This window comes from Podarcis erhardii (genome assembly GCF_964252035.2).
Source record: "Podarcis erhardii genome assembly, chromosome: 4".
Lineage (NCBI taxonomy): Eukaryota > Metazoa > Chordata > Lepidosauria > Squamata > Lacertidae > Podarcis > Podarcis erhardii.
The window spans coordinates 29,005,846-29,016,527 of NC_138508.1; the positions used below are offsets into that span (position 1 = coordinate 29,005,846).

General features: G+C 39.5%; 1 protein-coding gene across 1 annotated transcript in view; it reads left to right on the forward strand.

Annotated features, from left to right (window-relative positions):
- The window catches only part of BRCA2 (BRCA2 DNA repair associated), a 33,603-nt gene extending 23,176 nt beyond the window's left edge, over positions 1–10,427 (forward strand). The window contains exons 15-25 of the mRNA XM_081859979.1: positions 218–388; positions 1,021–1,378; positions 1,804–1,959; positions 2,090–2,231; positions 3,780–3,898; positions 4,579–4,777; positions 6,125–6,291; positions 6,386–6,524; positions 7,938–8,194; positions 9,321–9,461; positions 9,668–10,427. Coding sequence (XP_081716105.1) covers positions 218–388; positions 1,021–1,378; positions 1,804–1,959; positions 2,090–2,231; positions 3,780–3,898; positions 4,579–4,777; positions 6,125–6,291; positions 6,386–6,524; positions 7,938–8,194; positions 9,321–9,461; positions 9,668–10,087 — 2,269 coding nt within the window. The 3' untranslated portion in view covers positions 10,088–10,427. The remainder of the gene's footprint in view (positions 1–217; positions 389–1,020; positions 1,379–1,803; positions 1,960–2,089; positions 2,232–3,779; positions 3,899–4,578; positions 4,778–6,124; positions 6,292–6,385; positions 6,525–7,937; positions 8,195–9,320; positions 9,462–9,667) is intronic.
- The last annotated feature ends 255 nt before the right edge of the window (positions 10,428–10,682 follow it).

Here is a 10,682-nt window from a genome sequence, read left to right on the forward strand (position 1 = left end):
TTTCCATTGAAATGAAGGGATATAAATATGTTTAACTGTGGCTTGTTTGTAGCCGATTATATTAGAGTGTTACTTAGCTATTTTGCTATTATTTCTAATGGGTCACCTCAAAACAGTCATTTAAAGCTTGAGTTGTTATGGTAGTTGCTACTTTGAGGTACTATTCTTACGACTTGAAATCTCTTAACTTGATGAATTTTCTGATAATTTCCCACAGGGCTTTGTGTGATACACCTGGTGTGGATCCTAAGCTAATTTCAAAAGCTTGGGTCTACAATCATTATAAGTGGATTGTGTGGAAACTAGCAGCTATGGAAGTTGCATTTCCACAGGAATTCGCCAATAAATGTTTGACTCCGGAAAGACTACTACTTCAGCTGAAGTACAGGTATAGTATAGATTAAGATTTGGAATGTGGTAAGCCGTGTGTCCCCCATTTTATATTTGTGCAGCTGGTTCTTCCTGCCAAAGTGTAGAGCTTTACATTTGTCCCTGTTGAAATTCATTTTGTTAGTTTGGGCTCAGTTCTCCAATCTGTTAAGGTCATGTTGAAACCTGATTCTGTCTTCAGAGACTACCCCTCCCAGTTTGGAGTCACTGCAAATCTGAGGAGCATCCCCTCAATAATACTTTCATCCTAGTTTATAAAGAACAGCAACGGGCCCAGGACAGAACCTTGTGGTACCCTACTTGTAACTTGATCCCAGGTTGATGAGAAACTGTTAGAGAGTACTCTTTGGGTTTGGTCAGTCAACCAGCTACAAATCCACCTAACAGTAATCTCGTCAAGTCCACATTTTACCAGCTTCTCTGCAAGAATATAATGGAGGGCTTTGTCAAATCAAGATACACTATGTCCACAGTATTCCCCTGATCCACCAAGTTTGTAACTCTTATCAAAAAAAGAAAGGAGATTTGTCTGGCATGACTTGTTTTTGAGAAACTGATGCTGGGTCTTAGTTATCACGATACTTCCCTAACTGCTCACAGACCAATTGTATTTTCTTTTTCTTTCGAAAGGTATGACGTGGAAGTTGACCAAAGTCATCGCTCAGCCATCAAAAGGATAATGGAAAGAGATGATGTTGCTGCTAAAACTCTCATACTGTGCATCACTAAAATAATATCATTGAACACAAATATGTCTCAGATCCGTGGTGATAAAAGCACTGCTGAGGACAGCAAAAAAGACATAGCAGTGGTTGAAGTTACAGATGGATGGTATGGAATCAAGGCTGTCTTGGACCCTCCTCTCCAATCACTATTGTGTAGAAAGAGGCTGACTGTGGGCCAAAAGATTGTTGTACATGGAGCAGAACTTGTGGGTTCTCAGGAGGCAAGCACTCCACTGGAAGCGCCAGAATCTCTTATGCTGAAGGTAAAATAGGTATTTGTGGTACTCTTTTTTTAAAAAAAGACAGGGCCAGTTCCAACACCTAAAATCTGAAAAACAAGTCCAAAAAGTTAGAGAGATGGATTTGGAACCAACAGAGAAGGTATTTATTACCTGTAAGCCGCTATTTGTTTCTGAAGCAAGTAGCAGCTTGAAATATAATTGCCTCTCTCAAAGTTGTTTTATAAAGTTTGCCATTACTGAACTTTTTATCATGGATAACCTGCTAAACTGTCGTAAACAGCATTTGAGAACCAGTGTTGCAGGCTATGAATCATTTGATCTGTATTTTTATTGACCAGTTCAGCCGAAACGTAACTTCAGGTCCACGAGTGTGTGGCAAATGGTAGTACCTTAGATATGCTGCAATATGGTAACCATATTTGTAGATGTGTAATATTTTGTTTTAGATTTCAGCTAACAGCACTCGACGCGCGCGATGGTATGCCAAATTAGGATACCATCGGGATCCCCGGCCATTCTCTTTGCCTTTGTCATCACTCCTTATTGATGGTGGGACTGTTGGTTGCATTGATGTCATTGTTCAGAGACTTTATCCCATACAGGTAAAGTACTGTAGCTTGCAATAACTTTCAAGCACTTTCAACTATTACTTTAAACCAGATCTTAAGACTGAAGTAGATAAAATCTAAAACTAAGTAACTAATATTCATTTTCAATGAACATTTATTGCAGTGGATGGAAAAAACAGCAGGTTCCTATGTGTTTCGTAACTGTCGAGCTGAAGAAAGAGAAGCTGCAAAGCATGCTGAGAATCGACAAAAAACCCTGGAAGCATTGCTTGCAAAAATACAAGCTGAATTTGAAAAGAATGAAGGTAAAATAAAAACGTTAGCTGTTTAATTGTTATTTGAATGCTAAATGTTGCCTCAGCTTGGGTTTCTAAACAGACTTTAATTCATACAATAATATTCTGCATCTAGAACCCAATCCAAAAGTGCACATAGAAGCAGAGTTTCCACATAAAGGGCTTGATGGTGTACCAACAGTTCCATACAGAAAATTGATTAGAGTCAGAAATGCTCTAATCTATGGCCACAAAAGTATTACTGCTGAAGTTCAGTGGTGGTCTGTCTGTGTCCCACATGATGTTGCCATCGAAGATCAGAAACTGGTACAAAATGTGATTTTCAGCATCCTAGTAGAGATGAGTTTCAAAAATTACATGCCACAAGGCAGTTGGGAACAGAAAGTGGAGGGAATAGGTAAATGAGCACAACCAAGGGCAAGGGGCATTGTAGATTAGAGGAGGGGCAAATTGAGAATAACAGCAAGAATGGGCCAGGCTCAGAAGTTCCTTTCACTGTGCATTTTCTGGACTGAAATTGTTTCCTCCCCACCTGCTAGCCCTGAAGCAGAAAAAAAACATGGACATCTATCTACAGCATTATTTTATTTTATTGGTGCAGTTATGCTGATAGCAGCTTTGTGGCGTTTTTTAGATCCAGCAAAAAGCAGGGGAAATGGTCCTAAGCACCCACTGCCCCTTGCACTGCTGCTCCAATCAAAAATTTTGAAAGACAGATCAGATCAGATCAGATCAGATCAGATCATAGAGCTCTCATGATCTGGTTCTTAACAAATATGGGTTTCTCTTACAAGTAAGGTAGGTAAGACATCAATAAAAAATAAAATTAGTGCTACTTTTTATTCTCTGGAAACAATTCAAAAGTAGCATTTGAACTATAAATATGCTTAGGTTCAACCTACCTTACAGACAGTTGTCGCCGCTTCTGTGTCCCATCAATGATTGCTATGGTTCACCAGACTGCTTTTAATGGTTTCATCCTTTTGCCAGGGACGTCTTCATGTTGGAGGCTTGTCACTCAGACTAAACATGTTCTGGAATTTGTAGACTTACCTGGGCTAAATATTCAGGGTGGTACAGTGGTGCCTCGCAAGACGAAATTAATCCGTTCCGTGAGGCTCTTCGTATAGCGGTTTTTTCGTCTTGCGAAGCAAGCCCATTGACAGCTTAGCGGATTAGCGCTATTAGCGGTTTAGCGGCTTTTAGCGGATCAGCTGATAAGCGGCTTATCAGTGGATCAGCTGATAAGCGGCTTAGGGCTTAGGAAAAGGGGGTGGGGGAAAGGGAAAAAACCCCGCAGGAACTCGCAAGACATTTTCGCCTTGCGAAGCAAGCCCATAGGGAAATTCGTTTTGCGAAGCGCCTCCAAAACGGAAAACCCTTTCGTCTAGCGGGTTTTCCGTCTTGTGAGGCGTTCGTCTTGCGGGGCGCCACTGTAATTGATCATTTCAAAATAAAATGCCAGTCAATCTTAGTACCTTTAATGGAGTCTTTAGTATTATTCTTTATAATTGTTTTCTGGTGGTTATAAACTCATGCAAACTTTTAAAAAACTAGATGGCGGCAAAAGAGTACTGCGATCCCGCACGTTAACCAGGCAACAGATTCGCTCTCTGCAAGATGGGGCAGAACTTTACGAGGCAGTTCTTAACGCTGCTGATCCAGCTTACCTGGAAGTAAGAATGTTTCAAATAACTTAACATTATTTCTACTCTTATATCAACTTACGAAATTCTTCACATTAAATTATGACTGAGTTCTAGAGCTGATCAGTTTATGTAAATGTAAACTTGAATGTAGAATAATTTGGGGTGCATGTGGAAATGGATATTTGAAAATAGGGTATAGATAGCATAGATATGAATGTTAGTGCTTAGATTACATCTCTGCCCATATGCTGTTCTGGAGTTTGATTGCATGATGGAAGGACAGGAGTGTGAGCAGGGAGCTGAGCAGAATCTGAAATGAAACTTGAGATGTTTACAGAACACTTTGTAAGATAAAATGAAGGTATTATTTTGACCGAACTATAAAGTAAGAAAATAAGAGCCAGTTTACAGAACAAACTGTGGGTTTGTAGTGTGTGTAGTTCTAGTTGTTGGGGAAGCACTGACCGCTCTTTTGATTACACCAGAAAGCAAAAAGGTCAAGTATCACTTGTTTTGCTTCTTTTAAATGTGAGGGGCAGTTTGTCGAAATTCAGTGGCTGTGATGGAAACTTCCTTTTTATATTTGTAAATACGTTTCAGTATAATAATAACAATAAATTTTGTTTATAGAACTGAGACTTACATCCCCCCTGCTCCCCTGCCTGTATTTGCTAATGGACAAAGCCATATTATTGTTGTGGTTTTAGAGTTATTTCAGTGAGGAGCAGTTAAAGGCCTTGAACAGTCACAGACAGATGGTAAATGATAAAAAGCAAGCACAGATAGAAGCCGAATTCAGGAAGGCGGTGGATTCTGCTGAGGAGGAAAACAGTTCCTGCAGAAGGGATGTAACCGCCGTACTCAAGTTACGAATTGTGGATTACAGAAAAGAAGAAAGAGGAAAAGGTTAGTAAGGCCAGAGATCCTCGTGATTTAAACATTAGATTATTCACACTGCATGATTATCTGAATTCACTGTATGAAGACTTGAATGATGCCTTACTAGAGCCAATTACCAAACATTAAAAAAGGAGAGAGATAGTAATCATGGGGGACTTCAACTTCCCCGATATCGGTTGAGACTCAAACTCTGCCACGAGTGTAAGGTCTGACAAAATCCTCCATTGCATCGCTGGCAATTTCATTTCCCAGAAGGTGGAACAAGGGGCTCATCTATTTTGGACCTAGTCCTCACCAATAGGGAGGAAAATGATTGATGAAGTGGAAGTGCTCAGAAACTTGGGAGGAACTGATCAAGTTCTCCTAGATTTCAGGATACAGGGGCAAGGGAAAACTGAGTGTATTTGGACAGGCACTCAGACTTTAAGAAGGCCAATTTCAAAAAGCTGAAGGAGCTCCTGGGAGTGATCCCATGGTCAGAAATACTCAATGAGAAGGGAGTCCAAGACGGATGGGAGTTCTAAAAGAAATTTTGAAGGCCCAAATGCAGACAATACCAACAAGAAAGAAAAATGGAAGGCATCTAAGGAAACCAGTGTGGCTGCATAAGCAGCTTCCAGATTAGTTGAGAGTTAAGAAGGGCATGTATAAGAAATGGAAGAAAGGGGAAATCACAAAGGAGGAGTATACCCAAGTAGCCAACAGTTGCAGGGGGAAAGTCAGAATGAGCTCAGGCTTGCAAGAGAGGTTAGGAATTTCTTCAGCTATGTCCAAAGTAAGAGGAAGAACAAGCAAGTGGTAGGTCCTCTGCATGGGGAACATGGAGAAATGCTATTGGGTGACAGAGAAAAAGGCGGAACTACTCAACACCTACTTTGCCTCTGCTTCACCCAAAAAGGAAAGCGATGCCCAACCTATTGATAACAGATTAAATGATGTAAGGAGGGAGCTGCAGCCCAAGATAGGAAAAGAGGTAGAAAGGGAACATCTAGCTACTTTAAATGAATTCAAATCCCCAGGGTACTAAGGGAGTTTGTGGATGTAACTTCAGAGCCTTTGTCTATTTTCTTTGAGAATTCTTGGAGAACAGGTGAGGTCCCTACAGACTGGAGGCGGGCAAATGTTGTCCCCATCTTCAAAAAGGGGGAAAAGGAAGATCCAGGTAACTACTGACCAATGAGCTTGACATCAATACCAGCGAAGGTCCTAGAACAGATAATTCAACAATCGGTCTGTGAGCATTTAGAAAAGGATGTTGTGATTACTAAAACCCAGCATGGGTCGTGCATGTCTTCTTTGGGTGGTCCATCTTGCTGATGAAGGGTAACATATTATTTAATTTTACATCTTTAGAAGTAGTATTGAATATCTGGCGCCCATCATCAGACATGTTTACCCTCCTACGGGAAGGAGGTCGGTATAGAGTCTTCCAATTATCTGCATCCCAATCCAAAGGGAAGTTGGAGACTGCCAATATACAGTTAACAGCTACCAAGAAAACTCAGTATCTGCAGTTGCCAGTAAGTAGTGTGGCCTGTCATTGTGAATTAACCTAAAAATTTAAGCAACCTTTATAATAAATGAATAATTAATGTCATTGTTCAAAATTCTTAGGTGTCTCAAGAAACTCTGTCACAAGTTTACAGGCCAAGAGAATGCCTGAGATTCAGCAAGCTGTTGGAACCATCTTTCCATCCTACCTGTTCTGAAGTGGATTTGGTGGGATATATAGTTTCTCTAAGAAAAGGAACAGGTATGTTAAGACTAGTACACTGATTTATAATGAGTTAAAAAGAATCCTATTTAAGTTACCAGTCTGAATCCTTATTAGGGTTTGTAAAGAATTTTTAAAATTGGAATTTTACTGAAATCAGATTTACTGTTTTACATTTCAATTATAGCATGGTTTTAGAATCCTGTTTATAAGCATACCTAAATGACTTGTTAAAGCTGAAACATCTAATCTCAAAATGAAATCATGAACCGAAACCAGAGAAAAATATCTGGCTTTTCAGTTCAGGCATTACATACAATATCATAGGTTATGTATTCTGGAGTTCCTATCAGACCCAAGCATTGGCAAGTCAACACACATACAAAGATCCAGAAAGCACCAACCTGTATTTCATCAGGATAATTTAGTGACCCCGCTTGATCTTGTACTTTCATTTTTATGCCTGTTACTACTTGAAATCTGCTATTCTTTCGGTTCTCAAATTCTGAAAATGTATGACTATGCTTTTATTTTTAAATTATAATCTGTAAACATTGTTCTGCCCAGCAACTATGAGCAATTTCTATAAAACTCTAGGTACTTATCATCTTAATTAACCTCCTTGCAAACAGCGTTTCCATGTGCAGCTCTGGTTTGCCAGAAGCTGGCCACATGACCCGGAAGCTGTACGCCGGCTCCCTTGGCCAATAAAGCAAGATGAGCGCCACAACCCCAGAGTCGGCCACGACTGGACCTAATGGTCAGGGGTCCCTTTACCTTTATGAGCAGAGAAAGGCAAACAGAAATCAGTTATTTCTGTACTGAGTTTCTTGGGTCAATGTGGATCTAATTCTGTAGCATAAAAGACTTGCAAGTTGAACAACAAATGGCTTTTGATTATGTTCCTAAGCAGTATGAAAAGTTCTGTTTAGTTGGAAACAATGTTTTAAAAGTTAAAAGAACCAGTTAGTATGTTCAGGAAATAAGGGCTGTTCTGTTTGCACAAGGACTTCCACTTCTCCCCAACCCTCTGGAGCAGATTTGGAGGGCACAGGGACACAAGGAGAGATGATGGAGAAGAAGTTCCATTGCACAAGTAGAAGTTCTTGCACAAATGGGAAGACTTTGTGCAATCCTCTGTGAACTACATTAGGAGAAATTGCTTAAAATCGGTTTTTAAATTTCCAATTATTTAATGCATTTTAATTAGCTCACCTGATTCTTATACTGCATCTTGAAACGCTGCTGGTCAGATACACCTTGCTTAATGCATTCATTCTAGTAGGCTACAGGCTTTTCCCAATACAATGCTCAAAGTATATAAGCTATTATATTCAAGTTCCCCACAATTACCTTTTGGGTTTTGTTAGGGTTAAAATGTAAACTTTTTAAAGGTCAATATTTTTAATTTTAAAAGTGAAGTTAATTTTTTATGTTTCATTTCTAACATAGGTTTCTCTACATTGGTGTATCTGTCAGATGAGAATCATCATTTCATAGCAGTCCAGATCTATACAGATCTTAAGCAGCTTGCTATTGACGACATAATTATTCCTTCTACGTTGATCTCTGCAATCAACCTTCAGTGGCAACCTGAATTTAGATCAGACATCCCCACATTATTTGCTGGAGACCTTTCTGCATTCTCCTCAAATCCAAAAGAAAGTCATCTCCAAGGATTTTTTAATGAACTGAGAAATACTGTAGAGGTATGTTGATCTCACCTATCCAATGCACTGAAGGCATGGGGCAGGGGAATTATGTTACCTTATACACATGGTATATCAAATGGTAAAGGCTGGTTGCAAAAAAGACATACTAAATTAGCATTTAATGTTTTGACTTGTCTAGTCTCCAGTGGAAGACAATTCAATATTTTGTGAAAGCTGTTTCTCTAGTTGCCCTAATTAAAGGACATTTGCTATAGAAACTCAGGTAATAGCTTGGAACAGTTGTAATGTGTTCCTGACCACAAGCCTCTGCCCAGAAGTAGTATGCCAGCTGCACCCTCCAAATAAGCTATCAACTTCATAAAAGGCATTACACTATATCTAGGGCAGTAGTAGGAGTAGTCGCCAAAACATACATATTTTTTGATAAGGGATTTTGTCCATACAAGAGGTCCAGCTTTCCAAAAGCACCCATGTAGTGAAATGCACGAAGCTGCAGGCCAAAGATGCAAGACCTGTTCATGCACTAGTCGTGTTCATTCTGTACATGGAGAAGAGGTCTGCATGATTTGGTCTCCAGTCCAATCTGCTGCTTATATAAACAACAAAATGTGAATGCCAGTATTTTTAGCTTTGGACACAGGAATTGCCTGTAACTATACATATGATCTACATATAGTGTCAGTTTTGCCCCCAAGTTAGCAAACGTCATTCATTCATTCATTTTGTGTATTGTCCTTCATCTGAAGATCTCAAGGGCAGTTCATAGCATAAAAATGAGAACAAAACCAGAAACACCCCCCAAAACACATGTGAAAGCACATAGTATGTTGATCAGCTAAAGCTCTAGTTGAAGAGAAGCGTTTTTGCCTGAGGCCCAAAGATGTATAATGAAGGTGCCACACAAATCGGGCCTAGGGAAAGCATTCCACAGATGTGAAGCCACTGCAGAAAAGGCCCGTTCTCATGCTGCCAGCTTCTGGACCTCTCGTGGAAGAGGCTCATGAAGAAGTCCTCACCTCAGGGTCTGTGTCAGTTTATATGGGGAGAGGTGGTTCTTGAGGTATTGCAGTCCTGAGTATCTACAGCATACCACATTCATTATGTTAAAAATCAACAGCAACGTTTTTATTAAAAGTTAAAACTATATATTTTTGTCCTGCAGAATTGCAGCTGCTTTGGCAAAGATGCACAATGCAAACTGATGAATTTGCTACGAACAAATGACCCACAAACATTTAACTTGCCCCAAGAATGTGGCTTGGATCCCATTTCTCAGAAATCTGAAGCAGGAAATAAACATTCCGTAAGTTTTTATTAATCTACTATGATGATTATATTTACCAGTATAATCAACTTAAATATCAGACAGCATATTTAACCATCTCAAGTAAGTACGAATACCTCAAGGATGGTGGTGGAGTAATGGTTAGTTCAGATGTCTTTGAATGGCAGTAGTCATTGACAGAATTTAAGCTTAGTTTTCTCCCCCCCCCCTTTTTTTTTAATTAGATTGCAACTCCTAGCAGTGGACTATGGCATCAGAGTCCTTTGTCACTTGGGAAGCTAGATTCAAAGCCACCGGTTTCTCTAGGGACAGCAAAAACAACAGCAGAACTACAAGAAACCCCTAGGAACTGTAAGAAAAGAAAAGCAATGGACCTGCTTAGTCGAGTACCTTCCCCACCACCAGTGAAGACGAACTGTATATTTATTTCTCCATCTCTGAAAAGGGCATTTCAGCCCCCCCGAAGTTCTGGCACTCAACTTGAAAAGTCACTGAAAAGAACAGCATGTTATAATAAAAAATCTGCCCTGAGAGGGTCTAGTGAGACTGGTTCTCCTCTTGAAAATAATTTTGTTGCTGACGAGGAGCTTGCAATGATAAATACACAAGCCCTTGTAATTAGTCTTCCAGAAGATACAGGTTGATTTGGTGGGTACAATTGTGTATTCCATACCCACTGCTCTTCCTGTCAGCCTTTTAGTACGGAATTATTCCAATATTCTGGTAAAACAGATATATTGCAGGACTGTAAGGAAAGTACTGAGGCTGCTACAAAGGAGACAAATGGAACAAATACTTCCATTAGCTGTGCAGATGACGTTCCAAAGACAAAGGAAAGTACTTATAAATGTCCCTGTATTTAAATATTTAAGCAATCTTTGTAAATGTTATAAGTGTTTTGTGCAGGCTTGTCTGTGTATTACTCATTTCAATTCAGAATAAAGCTTAGTGTGATTATGTATGCTCTATCGAATAGATTATGAAGAATCCAGTAAGAATGGCTGTAAATTTTTAAAATCCTGTCATGTTGCGTAGAAGCACATTCAAAGTTATGGAACTAGTTCAGCAATAACTAACTTTAATGAAGGCATTGTATATTTTTAGAACTCCAGTGTACAGTTCAAAACATGCAGTCAATATAATTTGATCTCCTTGTTTATTTCTGCATAGCAATCACAATGGTTCAAGGCCAAACATATCCAAAACAAACAAACCTTATGTTTGTTATAGCGCCATTTG